A 16,749-nucleotide genomic window follows, 5' to 3' on the forward strand; every position below is an offset into this window, starting at 1 on the left:
TCTGCAAAACGTCAACCATGTCATAATACACAAAATGAACAGGGTGTGTCCCAATACATTTTCCTGGGGCATGCCTCAAATCATTTCTAAATTTTTTGATGACTCTTCTTCCTTTCTTGGGGAGAAGTGAAAGATAGTTTGGGAAAGGTTAAAAGGGAAGACAAATCACTCATACCCCAGGATAACTGGAAGATCCTACCTTCACAAACATTGTGATTTTCTTTTTTGGGAAGAGAGTGTGGGGGTGGGGGGAGTTGATTGCCCGAAAGTTGTAGAAGGGTTGATACATCTCACTAGAAACCTTACACTTTCCTTGTGATGGATAGTTTTTAATTTTCAATTGAATATCTACCCAGAACAATTTTGCTGTATTGGGAACTGATCATTAAATCATACACTCATAAGCTGCTGAAGCAGTTAAATGTTTTTTGTTATGATAGTAATGACAGGTCACTCTATAAAGGAATCTCTGATGTTAGAAATGTTCAGTTAGTCGTTATTGAAAACACAGTAGGAGTGGATGTGTGACACTGTTGTTATACAGATTATTTTTCTGTAATCTTTACTGTGAATTTACATTTGATCTTAGCAAAGATTGGATGATCCTACAAAATTAACCCCATAGTTCAAGTGAGGTGGAGAATATTGTAACCTTCTCTTTAGGGCCACCAATCATTCATTGGACACAAAGTTAGATTTCTGCAACAACATATAGTCTGGTTATAATAGAGGGAAACATTCCACGTAGGAAATATATATCTAAAAACAAAGATGATGTGACTTACCAAATGAAAGTGCTGGCAGGTCGACAGACACACAAACAAACACAAACATAGACACAAAATTCAAGCTTTCGCAACAAACTGTTGCCTCATCAGGAAAGAGGGAAGGAGAGGGAAAGACGAAAGGATATGGGTTTTAAGGGAGAGGGTAAGGAGTCATTCCAATCCCGGGAGCGGAAAGACTTACCTTAGGGGGAAGAAGGACGGGTATACACTCGCGCACACACACACATATCCATCCACACACATACAGACACAAGCAGACATATTTAAAGACAAAGAGTTTGGGCAGAGATGTCAGTCGAGGCAGAAGTGCAGAGGCAAAGATGTTGTTGAATGACAGGTGAGGTATGAGTGGCGGCAACTTGAAATTAGTGGAGATTGAGGCCTGGTGGATAACGGGAAGAGAGGATATATTGAAGAGCAAGTTCCCATCTCCGGAGTTCGGATAGGTTGGTGTTAGTGGGAAGTATCCAGATAACCTGGACGGTGTAACACTGTGCCAAGATGTGCTGGCCGTGCACAAGGCATGTTTAGCCACAGGGTGATCCTCATTACCAACAAACACTGTCTGCCTGTGTCCATTCATGCGAATGGACAGTTTGTTGCTGGTCATTCCCACATAGAATGCGTCACAGTGTAGGCAGGTCAGTTGGTAGATCATGTGGGTGCTTTCACACGTGGCTCTGCCTTTGATCGTGTGCACCCTCCGGGTTACAGGACTGGAGTAGGTGGTGGTGGGAGGGTGCATGGGACAGGTTTTACACCGGGGGCGGTTACAAGGGTAGGAGCCAGAGGGTAGGGAAGGTGGTTTGGGGATTTCATAGGGATGAACTAAGAGGTTACGAAGGTTAGGTGGATGGCGGAAAGACACTCTTGGTGGAGTGGGGAGGATTTCATGAAGGATGGATCTCATTTCTGGGCAGGATTTTAGGAAGTCGTATCCCTGCTGGAGAGCCACATTCAGAATATGATCCAGTCCCGGAAAGTATCCTGTCACAAGTGGGGCACTTTTGTGGTTCTTCTGTGGGAGGTTCTGGGTTTGAGAGGATGAGGAAGTGGCTCTGGTTATTTGCTTCTGTACCAGGTCGGGAGGGTAGTTGCGGGATGCTAAAGCTGTTGTCAGGTTTTGGTGTAATGCTTCAGGGATTCCGGACTGGAGCAGATTCGTTTGCCACGAAGACCTAGGCTGTAGGGAAGGGACCGTTTGATGTGGAATGGGTGGCAGCTGTCGTAATGGAGGTACTGTTGCTTGTTGGTGGGTTTGAAGTGGACGGACGTGTGAAGCTGGCCATTGGACAGGTGGAGGTCAACATCAAGGAAAGTGGCATGGGATTTGGAGTAGGACCAGGTGAATCTGATGGAACCAAAGGAGTTGAGGTTAGAGAGGAAATTCTGGAGTTCTTCTTCACTGTGAGTCCAGATCATGAAGATGTCATCAATAAATCTGTACCAAACTTTGGGTTGGCAGGCCTGGGTAACCAAGAAGGCTTCCTCTAAGCAACCCATGAATAGGTTGGTGTACGATGAGGCAACAGTTTGTTGCGAAAGCTTGAATTTTGTGTGTATGTTTGTGTTTGTTTGTGTGTCTGTCGACCTGCCAGCACTTTCATTTGGTAAGTCACATCATCTTTGTTTTTACAACATATAGTCTGGTAGTCTATAAAACCAAACATTAATTGTTCCTGGTTGAAATTAGTAAGCCCAAGCATGAGTACTTTGTTTTGCACATGTATTGCAGTTATATTACTATGCATAATTCCAAATAAGTCATATGGTGATGGAAACCACATCCTCATCAAACATAAGCACTGTACAGAAATGTTATATCAGTTTGTAGAATGCAAGTAACAGGACCCTTTCTCTGATCATGCAGTAAATCAGAAAACACAACAGTTACTATCCAACACAACTACAGTCTAGTCCATGTAGTTCATTTCATAGTGGCAGAGCTGGATAATAGCAGCTAGCAAAGGAGAAACTGAGGGCAAGCTGGCCACCAGGTAGCCTTATATTTGGCTGCTACAGAATTTTATGTAACCAGCCTGTGATATCAGTGGCCTCTCCACTGGAGACACTTTCATGGATGTGAGTGATATTATGCATGTCAGTAAATTTGTATCGTCTGTTCTCATTTCTAGTGTGGCTACCAAAGAGACTTTGAAATATGCAATACAACTTCCAGTGTGGTTTTATTTCTGTTACAATCCAAAGATAAATGCAGATCATTCCTACCAAATTTGCTGTTTAATTCTTAGCCATTCTGAATTAATTTTAATGACACAACACTTGTAAAAAGTAGAATTGCACAAACTGTCAGCTTTTTGTATAATTGCCAGACTGACAGTGATGGGTACACTCTGGTGTCTTCTAACACTTTGAACAAGTAGCACAATATTGGAATTGACCTTTCCATCCTTGGTCTTTCAGGATTTTCTGATTCTGAGAATGATAAGTGTGAATATTTTTCCCTAACTTACGGAATCTTTCAGCTTCATGTACACCCACTGGAGAGACAGAGAAGTTGTTACATTGTTGCTGCTCCAAATTTTTTGAATTGCTCTGTACACACCTCTTAAGTGCACAGATTAACAAGTTGAGTTTTCCCCCTTTCTTCAGTAGAGCTAACACTGTGATTCATCTGAGACTTCACCTAACATTATTTAAATTGTTATATTACCTGCATATTGAAGAGGAAACATAGATCATGAAATTTGCTGAAGTAAATACATATCCATTTCTGTGATGATTTTGTTATTAAAATTTGTGTCTGCTGATAAAAATATCTGTTCTTTACACAGTTCAACTGGTGTACGGATTCCAGAAAATGTTGAAGATCGGGTTGTTCTGCAGAGTGATGTCAGCCAGCTTGCTCTGCCAACATTTACACCTCGGCTGTTTTTCTTGATTCTGTTGCCACCGTAAGTGCACACCTTGTCAGATGTGAATTATTGAACTTTTTTGCTTGTCAGATTCAATAGAATGTAGCAACTAAATTATATTCTTAGCAGGCAATGTGATTTAATTAATGAGCATAAACTATTTTCTGTTGTACAATAGTCTGTCAAGCATTTTCATAGATAAGGGACCTATGAACAAAAATGATGCATGGAGGTAATGTATGCACTAAAATGTGCCTTGGAGATATTACTGTACATTATACAGTGGTGCAGAAATTAGGCATATGAGAAATCTGGTACTAAACTTTTACTGGCAATTACTGTGTGAAGTACAAGGTGTACAGCTTTGCTTCTGCCATTTTCTCCCCAACATTTGAGGCTTTAATGAAACAAATTGGTTACACATGTATCATTCAAAGTATTTTCCATTGCTGGCCACTACTTTCTCCCATCTTTTGGGCAGTGTATGAATCCCGCATCGCAAAAATTGTTCATCTCTTTGAAGCGATCCACAAATCGATCCAATTTGTGACTTCTTCATGAGATCAAAAGTGTTGGTCAGCCAGGCCAAGCGCCATTGATCTAAACAGGTGACAGTCATAGGGAGCAATGTCTGGAGCATATGACGGGTAGGGTACGACTTCCCATTTTAACGTTTCCAAGTATGTTTTGACCTCTTTTGCAATATGGGGTTGAGCGTTATCATGCTGTAAAATCACTTTGTCATGCCTCTCGCTTTATTGCGGTCATTTGTCTCTTAATGCTCTGCTCAAACACATTAATTGTATCTGATAACAAGCACCTGTGATTGTTTCACTTGGTTTTAACACCTCACAGTACATGACACCAAGCTGGTCCCACCAAACGCAGAGCATGATCTTGGAGCCGTGAATATTCGGTTTGGCCGTAGATGTGGAAGCATGGCTGGGATATCCCCATAATTGTTTGCATTTAGGGTTATCTCAATGAAACCATTTTTCGTCCCTAGTCACAATGTGATGCAGAAATCACTTCCCTTTTGCCTCTGAAGCAACTGTTCACAAACACACAAACGCCGTTCAATGTCTCTTGGTTTCAGTTCACACGGAACCCAAGTTCCTTCTTTCTGAATCATGCCCATAGCCTTGAGACATTTTGAAATGGCTTGCTGTGTCACTCCCACTAATCATGCCAATTCTTCTTGAGTATGATGTGAGTCTACACCCAGCAATGTCTCCAATTCTGCATCTTCGAAAACATTCTCTCTTCCACCACTATGTTGGTCTGCGATGTTAAAATCACTGTTCTTGAAGCATTGAAACCACTCACAACACATTCTTTCACTAACAGCATCCTTACCATATGTACTTGAGAGCATTTGATGAGACTCAGCTGCTGTTTTCTTCATACTGAAACAAAACAGTAACACCTCCCACAAATGATGAGAATTAGGCTCTTAAACTGAAATTTTCAATCAAGAACAACTTTATGATGCAGTCACAAATTGACTAATGTTTGAGTGAGGTTATGTTGACCAAGGCCCAAGCTAACTGCATGATGTCTGAAATCTGTTTCTTTCAACTGCTACTTACCGTTGTCGCCACCTATTGGCAAATGGCGGATGCAAAGTTGTACACCTTTTATCTTTCTGTTTAGGACCTACAGAATGTTGATGTGCAGTTTGATGGAAATATGGAAATACAGGGTAAATACTATGGATCAGTCCATATAGCATGGCTTAAAGTAAGACCCCTACTACTGGACAAGTCCCCTACACAGCTAAGTAATAGTCTGTGGTGGTGTTAGGGCTGCAGTCCCTTGACCTACAGTGCAACATGAGTGTTCACTTGGATTTAAGACTGCAGAGTAAACTGACCTCTACAGCAGTTTAATATTGCAGGTACTTGTCCATCAGGTCAGCTATACACTGTCAGGCATTTATATCAACCTGATTGAACCAAAGTCCATATTCACCATAAAAAGATGCACATAACGTTGCATGATATCATCCCTGTAAGTTACAGTGATCACAATATCTCTGTTGTATATTTATTTATTTATTGACTATGCTCCATTAAACTATATTATTACATGACACAATATCCCTAAGAAAAGCATTTAGTGGAATGTATGCTTCTAAAATGATGCTGCCTAAGACGAGAGTATTGGCATCATCACAATGGTTTCCTTTTCCCAAACGTGCTGAGATTGTAAACTGTCGCAGTGGTATAACAAATGAACAGGCAGTGAAAATCACTCTCCAGGTTGAACTGTGATTCATCCATGGGGATAACACTACTATTATTGTGTCTGCTTATGCATGTAAGACACAACTTCAACAAGACACTCAATATCTTTGTTCCTGTGAAATGTTTCTAGTGCACCAACAAGAAAATACAGCAATCTTTTGAAGCTGACAGGGCGTAGTCTTATAGGAGACATGTAACTGAGAGACTGCCATGGGGGCCCTGCCTATTCAGGGCAGATGCTGCTCTGGTTGGATGTTTTCAGTCACATGAAGATAGACAATATTCTTAGTTGTGGGTTGTAGGATACAGTCAACCCTGTCTGCATTGATGTTGAATGTTTTCTCTCTCCAAGAGTCTGCCTACAGTATGAACTGACACTAAGGGGAATGCCCCACTTCCAGCTACGTCATGTGGATTGTCCAAACTCTAACTTTCCAGTATTTCAGCTGTATGCAGTAACATCACAGAGTGTTTGTTGTACCAGCCTGCTTCTCCATAGTTCATATAACGAGTACATGCTTCTCAGGTCTGCAGCTGTATCAGGCTGTGTAAATTCCACAATATTTCTATGAGGTAACTATTAATCTTCTTCAAGAAATTGCTACTGGTGGCAGATGCTTGCACTGTGGCAATCTTCTTGTGATTTCATGTCTGCAAGACATGCATGCATCAAAAGTTTATATCAAACAGATGATAGCATTGTGTCAAAAGCCCCCTAACAAGAACTGAGACTTGGTCTTATATGCCTGTTGAGGATCATTGGTGCAGTTGCTCTGTGTCACTTTGGTTTTGAGCTGAACCAAAATTGCTTGCTATGTGCACCCTATGTGAAATGTAGCCAGATGGAACAGACCTCCTTCTCTGGTATCACTTCTCACCCACAAATAAATCTGTGATACAGATAGGGGCACCTGCATGGAACCATTCTATGGTAATTTATTCATGGGTTATCCAGAGAAATTCTTCCTAATCACCCAGAATCCCAGATCTCTCATGTGGTTCAGATTCATTAATAATATCTTCAAATCTGGATGAAGAGTTAGCTTACCCTACCAACATTCCTCCAGAACCTCGACACCTTCTCCCTCATTTACTTCACCTGCTCCTCCTCCGCCCAACAAGCTACCTTCCTCGATGTGGACATCCAGCTCACAAATGGCTCCATCAGTACCTCTGCCTACCTCAAACCTATCAACTACCAACAATACACTACAGCTCCCATCAATTCCACATCAAGAAGTCCCTCCCATACAGCCTAACCACATGTTGTCATTGCATCTATGGCGATGAGCAGTTACTCACCAAACATATTGAGGGTCTCGCTAAGGCCTTCACACACTGAAATTACCTCTGCACCTTGTCCAGAAACAGATCTGCTTTGCTTTGTGTCCCGTCACCCACCACCCTCACACACACACTGACCAGCCACAAAGTAGCATCCCGCTTGTAACTCAGCACCACCCGGGACAAGAGCAGCTGAATTACATTCTCTGCCAGAGTTTCAACTACCTCTCATCATCCTCTGAAATGACAAATAACCTACCCACTACCACTAAACTTTCCATAGTGGTATTCTACCACTAATCCGAACTTGTCTGTCCCTATTCCACCTCAGCTCCTAACCCCTTGTCTTGTGGCTCGTATCCCTGTGAGTTTTCGCCTTCCTTGCTTCTCTTCTCTCCCCTTTTCCCCTTCCAGCACTGTGACTAGCAGCCCACCATCCTGTCCTGTCATCATTACACACTTCTACAGGCAGCACTACAGCATCTTCCCCCACCCCTACCATTGCTACCCTTCTTTCACCCTGCTCCACACCTCTTCTGTACTCCCACTACCCACCTCAGCTGAGATTGCTACTGGAGATGACACTGACCATTTGTGTGTGTGTTATGCCTGCATGAATATGTGTGCATTTTTCTAAATCTGATAAAGGACTTTGTCTGATAGCTTAGTATACTTTTAAATTGTCCTGTGTGCTACTCATCACCTTCTCTAACTGGTCAGTACCCAACTATCCTAATTCATATTGTTATTCAATCCTGTATTTACAAGGGCTATCCACAAAGTACATTACGTTTTGGAATTAAAAATAAATAAAGTATTGAATTTTTTTTATTATATACAGATGAAAGCCACACTTAAATACTACTTTTCTACATAGTTGCCATTTAAATTAAGGCACTTATCGTAGCAATGGACGAGCTTGGAAATTCCTTCGTCATAAAATTCGTCCGCCTGCGCCTTCAACCACGTGGTGACTGTCTTTTGGGACAGAAAAGGTGTGATTTTTGTGGATTTCCTGGAAAGAGGCACTACAATAAACTCTCAAAGGTATTGCTAAACTCTGCACAACCTCAGAAGAGCAATACAAAACAAGTGCAGGGGAAAGTTGGGCTCAAAGATCTTGCTGATTCATGACAACAGGGCCCACAGGGAAAATGCCACTCATGAAGTTCTCGAATCTTTTAAGTGGGAGTTGTTTCCTCATCCACCGTACAGTCCCGACCTGGCACCGAGTGACTTCCACTTATTCCCAACAATGAAGAAGTGGTTGGCTATGCAGCGTTTTGATGACGACGCACAGCTTCAAGAAGAGGTAACCACATGGTTGAAGGTGCAGGTGGCCAAATTTTACGATGAAGGAATTTCCAAGCTCATCCATCGCTACGATAAGTGCCTTAATTTAAATGGCAACTATGTAGAAAAGTAGTATTTAAGTGTGGCTTTCATCTGTATATAATAAAAAAAATTCCAATACTTTATTTATTTTTAATTCCAAAACATAGTGTACTTTGTAGATAGCCCTAGTACATTCTTGGAAGTCTATTTAAAATATATCTTACAGAGTGTTGCACTCTTTTTTTTTTCAGCAGTACTTAAGGATGTGAGCACAACATATAGATAACTTTTCTGTTTTACAACCATTAAACAAATTCTTCTATTCCATTAAATTTGTTAGGAAAAATCTCATTCACAAGTGGATTTACTGTCAGTGTAAAACTTTTCAGCTTGTTGAATAGATATATACATGAAATTTGTGAAATAATGTCAAGTGTGGCAATGATGGATTGCTTTTGAGTGAAAAATGGATTGCCCAAATTTTTATGCATTATGACATCAAACAATACAAAGTAAACACATTCAATTGTGTCACTTATGTTGTCTATAGAAATATCGAATCATAAATTTATAATGTAAATGGATAGAAAAAAACTCTACTCGCCAAGTGGTGGCAGAGGAACACACACATAAAAAGGTTTAACTTTTACAAGCTTTTGGAGCCAGTGGCTCCTTCTTCTGGCTGAAGAGTTGAAGGAGAAGGAAGAGGAGTGAAGGAAAATGACAGGAGAGGTTTAGGGAAAGGGGTACAGTTCAGAAAAGCCACCCGGAACCCCAGGTCAGAGGAGGCTTACCGGACAGGATGAGAAGGAAAGACTGATTGCTGGGGACAGCTCTAGACAAGATTTGAAAACCTGAGAGCTTAAAAGTTGAAGACTAATTAGTATGACCAAGGTTACTGCTAAAACATTGTGCATGAATTAATCAGAGTGAAAAGATAAATGCACTGTATGTAACAGAGGTGGGAGTGGAGACAGTGAAAAATGAAAGATGTACAAAACTGAAATGGAGTGAAAAAAAGGAGTAGTTACTGTAAAGAAATGCCGAGATGGATCAATAATCGAATATTTCCATTGTTATAATTGTAAATTTAATTACATTTGGCTTATGTGAGTAGATATGAATTGTATATTCAGTGAAAGTCCCTGAATTCCAACTTGTTCTGCATGAATAGACACAAAACATTTGTAGGAAATCAAGTTTGGCAAACAGTAATTTTAAAAAATGGTATATTGCTTATTTTCCAGTTTCAATTGCATATTCACAGTGCTAAAAAATGAGCAACTGACAGTGGAAAATGACAATAACATATCTGTGGAAGAACTAGCAGCTCTCCAGTCCCTTAGAGATGTCCCTGATATAACAACCCTACCAGTGGACAAAGGAAACACTACAGTGCTATTAAGTACTGCCGAGTACCGGCAGAAAATAAACCTGCTGCTACAAGATGAGGCTTACAAGAGGCTGAAGAAGGACCCAACCTTGATGATGAGTAGAAAGATGATAGCTCTGCTGAAGAAATCTGGCTTGCCTGAGCCAGTGAAGAAGCGGCTGCACCCCAGAGTGCCAGCAATACCATGCCTCTATGGACTCCCCAAGATCCATAAGGAAGGGGTACCTCTGAGTCCGATTGTGGACTCCATCAACGCTCACAGTTATGGACTAGCCAAATACCTACTGACACTGCTCCCAACCCTTATAGGACACTGCAGCCACCATGTGAGAAACTCAGTCGAATTCGTAAAAATACTCAGGGACATGCGACTACCAAGGTGGGACCTACTTGTGAGCTTCAATGTGACACTGCTTTTCACAAAAGTGCCCCTTCAAGATTCTTTGGCACTTTTAGCTCAGCACTTTGAACCACAAACAGTCAGCCTTTTTGAACATGCACTAACATCAACCTACTTCCAGTGCAATGTGGAATTCTTCGAGCAGATTGATGGTGTGGCCATGGGCTCCCCACTGGCTCCTGCGATTGTGAACCTCTATTTGGAATATTTTGAGGAGGTAGCCCTTCAAACAGCCAGACAGAAACCAAAGCACTTCTTCAGCTATGTCGGCAACACTTTTGTCATGTGAGGACATGGAAAACAGGCACTAGATGAATTTCTGGAGCACCTCAACAGCATCCATCCGAATATCAAATTTATGATGGAAATGGAGGACAATGGATACCTCCCCTTCCTTGACATACTAATTAAGAGGAAAGCAGATTGTTCACTAGGCCATGCAATACATAGGAAGAAGACACATGCAGACCTATACCTTCATTCAACAAGCTGCCACCATCTCGCACAAAGACAAACAGTACTGACCACCCTGGTACACAGGGTGGATGTCGTCTGTGACAAAGACATCCTAGCATCCGAGCTGCAACACCTGAGGGAAGTCTTCTACCAAAATTGCTACAGTGAAACACAGATCAGCAGGGTGCTTAAAAGGAAGAAGGAAGCAATGACAACCTCAGAAGAAGAAGAAGAAGAAGAAGAAGAAGAAGAAGAAGAAGAAGGAAACAAACGACTCATGCTCCTACTGTACATGAGTCCACTCTCGGCCAAAATTGGGCAAATACAATATTGGGCAAATACAATATCAAAACCATTCTCTGCTTACTACCAAAGATGAGGGAGCTCCTAGATTCTGCCAAAAACCTGCTGAAGCTTAACACTGCAGAAATATACAGCATACCATGCGAATGTGGTAAACAATACATTGGACAAACACAGCGCTGTATATCTAAATGCTGCAAAAAACATATCAGATGTGTGCAACTAGGCCACACAGAAAAATCAGCCATAGCAGAAACAGCACAAATGAAGAACACACCTTCAACTTTGAAAACACAAAGGTGCTGTGCTGACCATCTGGCTTCTGGGAAAGTATTATCAAAGAATCCCTAGAAATAAGGATTCATGACAACCTGGTCAACACGGATGAGGGATACCAACTCAGTGCAGCATGGAACCCTGCAATACTGGCAATCTGTCGGGAGCTCGCCTGTCATCGTCCTCCACCGTGTACACAGACAGAATGCTTTCACCGAGAACTGAACACGGCCTCCAGGGCCAACTGCTACCTCCACCACTGTGAGCATGCTGCCAGTCCACCACAGCCTCCCGAGGTCTAGTGGATGGGGGTGACTGTGCATACAAACACCCTGCTCTCCACGAATCTCAACACTTTGCCAGAAGATGGGTAGTATGACACTTCACAAAACGTCACAGTATGTCAACACTACCACCCAGCCTGAGACCCAAGAAACCTTCATCCACAGTTTACACCAGGAAATCCAACAGTCACATAAACAATGTATAATTTTTTTTCAATATCAGTATAGTTGCAGAATTCTCTCATGATGAATATGTCAGTTCTAGTGACAAATAATGATGTTTAATACATATGTAGAATGGTGTCAGTATGACTACAGGCTTGTTCAGCTCACAATAGCACATACAAGAAATGCTGCATACTCTGAAATAGAAATCTGAGATATTTAGTGAGTCTTGGAATGTTTATCAGAAAGACAGATTATATGCCGTAGGAGAGGATTGTTCAAAGCAGTTGATAAAAGTATTGTCTCTACTGAGGTTGAAATTGAGTGTGATAATGAAGTTACCTGGTTGTACAAACAGGTCTAGGTGAAACCAAGTTTCTCAATGATTTTACTGACCACCCAACTCTGCTGTTACAGTTCTAGAGTCAGCCAAAGAAAGTCTATGGTCAATTGTGCGTAAATACCCAGATCATACGATACTAGTTACTGGTGACTTTAACCTATAGAATACAGACTGGGATGTGCCTGTATTCATTGCAATTGGTACAGACAGACAGTGTTGTGAAGTACTTTTGAATACATTTTCTAAAAACTGTGTAGAGTAGTTAGTTCAGCAGCCAACACACAATGGAAGTATCTTGGATCTTGTAACTACAAATGGGTCAGTCTTTATTGATGGCATCATTATAGAGATGGCAATTAGTGATCATGATGTCATCATAGTGTCTATGGTTACGAAAGCTAATAAACTGGTCAAATGGGCTAGGAAAGTGCTTCTGCTAGAAAGAAAAGATAAGCAGTTGTTAGCATCTTACTTAGACAATGAATTGCAATCACTTAGTTCTGGGATAATGGCCATAGAGAAATTATGGTCAGAGTTTAAACAGAATGAGATTTCACTGAGCAGCAGAGTGTGCACTGATGTGAAACTTCCTTGCAGATTAAAACTGTGTGCTGGACCGAGACTCGAACTTGGGACCTTTGCCTTCCATGGGCAAGTGCTCTACCACCTCAGCTACCCAAGCACAACGCATGACCCATCCTCACAGCTTCAATTCTGCCAGTCCCTTGTCTGCTATCTTCCAAACTTCACAGAAGCCCTTCTGTGAAGAGTAATAGTCATGTGAATCGGCAGGCGCACAACCGGAATTTCCATCACGGTCGAGGCGGAGTGTGGAGGTGGAGTGACTGGCGGCAGGTCCGCCTCGTAGTCAGTTAACCAGCGGGGCTGGATGATGTCTCGAATTGTGCAAGAGCAGGTGTGTGGAACAGCCTGCAGTGTGGTGCAGGTGTGGCTGCCCTGTATGCAGATCGAGCCATCCAACGAGATGAATGTGCCAATTTCTGACAGGTCGCATTCGCAGGGGAGGGACAGGCTATGCACCACACTGGCATTTAACTGCCCGTTGGATGGCGAGGCCGTGGTGTCTGTTAGGAGCACAAGCACACAGTCATTAAAGGTGATGATTGACACTTCGTCCACATGGTGTGGTGGCATGTTGCAGCACACATTGAATGTGGGAGAGCGAGTCTCCACTGATGGTGAAGTGGCGGCAAAACCCGCACATGGGGTGGATGGCGACATGCCTGGAAAACTTGATGATGAATCATGGGCTGGAGAAAACAGTGCCATGGGATGAGACAAAGCATTTTTGGGCTCTGTGGTGGAAAAGTCACCAGGAGTGTCCAACTAAGATGGCAGAGGGACGTCAGAGTCCACGAAAGCAGATTTGAGCCTGTGCAATGAAACAATTTGAGGACGATCTTTAACCATAATGTCAAACATTGTCTCACCCTACTGGAGTACTTTAAAGTGGCAGAGGTAGAGTGATTGCAAGGGTTGTCTAATGGAATCATCCCTGAGCATAACATGGGAGCAAGTGTTGAGTGCAGTTAGCATGTAAGCGTCCGACGAGAGTGGCTGATAGGCAGGTGTAGCCATGCATGTTTGAAGTGAGTGCGCATGTGACTAATGATATCTGGGGAGGGGGGAAAATCCTCGGGTGCTTGAGGCAGGATAAGTTCCCCTGGTAGTCTGGTTTAAAGGTCGAATGGAGGCCGAGTAACACCCATGGAAGCACCTCATACCAGAGGCAGTCGTGGCACCTGAGGGCAGTTTTGAGGGTGCGGTGCCAGCGCTCAACTCACCCATTGCTTTGTGGATGGTAGATTGTTGCATGAATTTTTTTAAGGCCGCAGATGTTACATAAGATGGTGAATAGGGCAGACTCAAACTGCTGACCTTGGTCGGTGGTGATGGTGGTCAGTCAACCGAACCTGGCAATCCATGAGGAGACAAAACCCTTGGCCACGATTTCAGTGGTGATGTTGGGTAAAGGAATGGCTTCCACCCAGCGAGTCATGTGGTTGATTGTGGAGAGAATATATCTGTGGCCCTCTGACGGTAGTAGTGGACCGATAAGATTGATATGCACATGACGAAACCGTTCTTGCAGAATGCCGAACTTGCCTTGTGGAGGGGTGGATTAGCGGCCAATTTTGTTGCATTGACAGGGGACGCAGCTGTGTACCCAGGTCTGACAGTCCCATTTAATATTTTTCCAAATGAAATGCTTGCATACGAGCCATGTAGTGGCGTGGACGCCAGGGTGAGCGAGGTTACGCAAGGTGTAAAAGGCTTGCTGGTGCAATGTGGGCAGGAGCAATGGCTGCAGGGTGCCAGTAGAAGAATTGCACTGCATCTCATCCAAAATGTTGGGGAACTTGGCTTTGGTAGACATAAGAGATGTTTGAGGATCTGTGAGGAGAGTTTGAGATTCCTCATCGGAGGCCTGGAGAGCGGCCAGGTTGTATAAGTCGATGATGCGTGAGACAGTATTGATCTGGGAGAAAAAATCAGCGGGGATGTTTTCTGTGCCTTTGATGTAGCAAACGTCTGGTGTGAATTGAGAGACTAAATCAAAGTGGCGGAAACGCCAATGGGGTGGGTCCTTGGGAGGGTTGCAGAAAGTGTCTGTTAGTGGTTTGTGATTGTTGAGGATGAAGAAAGAGTGGCCCTCGATGTTGGGGCGAAAGTGTTTGACAGCTTCATAGACTGCCAGAAGTTCCCTATCAAAAGCAGAATGTTTCTTCTGAGCTGTAGACAGATTTTAGAGAAGAAATAAAGGTGAGAAACTGTGTCGCCCTTGCATTGCTGTAGTACTTCACCCATCGCGATGTCGCTGGAATCCGTAGTGATGAACAACTCGGCTGATGGGTCGGGATGGGCAAGTGTCACAGCATGAGCTAAGGAAGCTTTTAGAGCCTTGAAGGTCTCCAGCATAGATTCAGTCCAGCAAACTGGTTTAAGGCCTGAAGTCTGTTTGCCTGACAGCGAGTCTGTCAGCAGGGCCTGCACAGCAGTGGCAGAAGGCAGATGCCGACGGTAGTAATTAATTGTACCTAAGAAAAGTCAGAGTTCTTTGTAAGTAGCCAGAGGCAGCAATGATGTGATGGCCTGCACGCAGGATTTGGGAGGCTATATTCCGTCTGTGGAGACGGTGTAATTCAAAAATGTGACAGAGGACTGGCGCAATTGGAATTTGTCCTTGTTGACCTCAACGCCATTGGAGTACAAGGTCTGGAGGACCTTGTATAAATGATTTTCATGTTCATCAGCCAAGTTACTGAAAATGAATATGTCATCCAGATATGCAAAGCAAAACTTGAACTGTTGTAAGATTGAGTGGATGAAACGGTGCCATGTTTGTGCCACGTTTTTCAGGCTGAATGGCATGAAGTTGTACTGGAACAAACTGAGCGAGCGGCTTGGTAATAGCAGTCTTTGAAATGTTGTCTGGCGCTATGGGAATTTGGTGATAGGCACATTTACAGTCAATCTCACTGAAGATTGTGGCGCCCGATAACATATGAGTGAATTCGTTTATGTTCAGCATGGGGTAATTGTCCATGATGGCACAAGTGTTTAAGCATCTGTAATCACTGCACATTAAAAAAAACCGTCGTGTTTGGGGACGAGGTGAATCGGTGAAGACCAGTTGCTGTCCAATGGTTGTAGAATACCTGCCTCGAAAAGTAAGTTAATTTGCTGTCGGGCCGTGCGCAACATAAGGGGGTTGAGACATCTAACCCTGTGCCTAATAGGAGGGCCGGCAATGGTAATTATCTTGTGTGTAGTTCTGTCAGTGACGGAAGAAACTGAGAACTGCACACAAGACTGAGTAACGTCCTGACATGAAGTTTTTGGACAAGTGGGGCATGATGAGGTGTAACCGTTAGTGCGGGTGGAAAGAGGCAGCACGAAAGTCACATGCCTGTCACATGCACTTGTTTGGAGAGGTCAGCTGCACATGCAGCACAGAGTGGGTCGGGACATGCAGTGACTGTCTGTTGTCAGCCTTGCCTTGGGTAACCAGCGCGGGGGAGAGAGACGCTGGCGTCGTGCGGGGAACAGCGATGACCACTGAGTCACGTGGTTGGCGTGCAAGAGAGGGGGATTGTTTATCAACATGCCAGGCAGCTGCTTGCATGGTGGACGTGGTTGTATTGAACATGTGACTGTCCTTAGAAGCACTGCTTGAAACACATGACACTCAAAGAGGCGAGCGTGTCGTGGATGTGGTGTCTACCTGGCGTGAATTGTCACACACAATTAATGTTTTTGGACTAACTTGTTGAGTGTCTGAGCTGGTGCCTGCTGGAGAAACAAGGTTAGTTGGCAGCACTGTGGACTGCAGTTTCAGTAGTGAGGTACGAGCTGTGACAAGCTCGTTGTAAATATGTGCTATTCGTTGTTTCCGCTTGTTGTTTTCCCAGCTGAGTTGTGCCATGGAGTCAGCAGTAGGTTAGTGACCCAGGTCACAATGTCGCCCATGAGGGTGGAGCACTCGCGCACTAACTCACATGTTACGAGAGAAACAGGAATTGGAACGTAAATGCAGGAGCACAGTATCTGAGTGTTAGTGGGATGGTGTAGCATCGAG

General features: G+C 43.3%; 1 protein-coding gene across 6 annotated transcripts in view; it reads left to right on the forward strand.

Moving 5' to 3' along the window:
• The window catches only part of LOC126481181 (Na(+)/H(+) exchanger beta-like), a 1,115,178-nt gene that overhangs the window by 971,029 nt on the left and 127,400 nt on the right, over window positions 1-16,749 (forward strand). For all 6 annotated transcript variants that reach the window (XM_050104755.1, XM_050104758.1, XM_050104760.1 and 3 more), the window contains one exon: window positions 3,584-3,703. In XM_050104755.1, coding sequence (XP_049960712.1) covers window positions 3,584-3,703 — 120 coding nt within the window. The remainder of the gene's footprint in view (window positions 1-3,583; window positions 3,704-16,749) is intronic.

This window comes from Schistocerca serialis, chromosome 5, assembly GCF_023864345.2.
Source record: "Schistocerca serialis cubense isolate TAMUIC-IGC-003099 chromosome 5, iqSchSeri2.2, whole genome shotgun sequence".
Classification (NCBI taxonomy): domain Eukaryota; kingdom Metazoa; phylum Arthropoda; class Insecta; order Orthoptera; family Acrididae; genus Schistocerca; species Schistocerca serialis.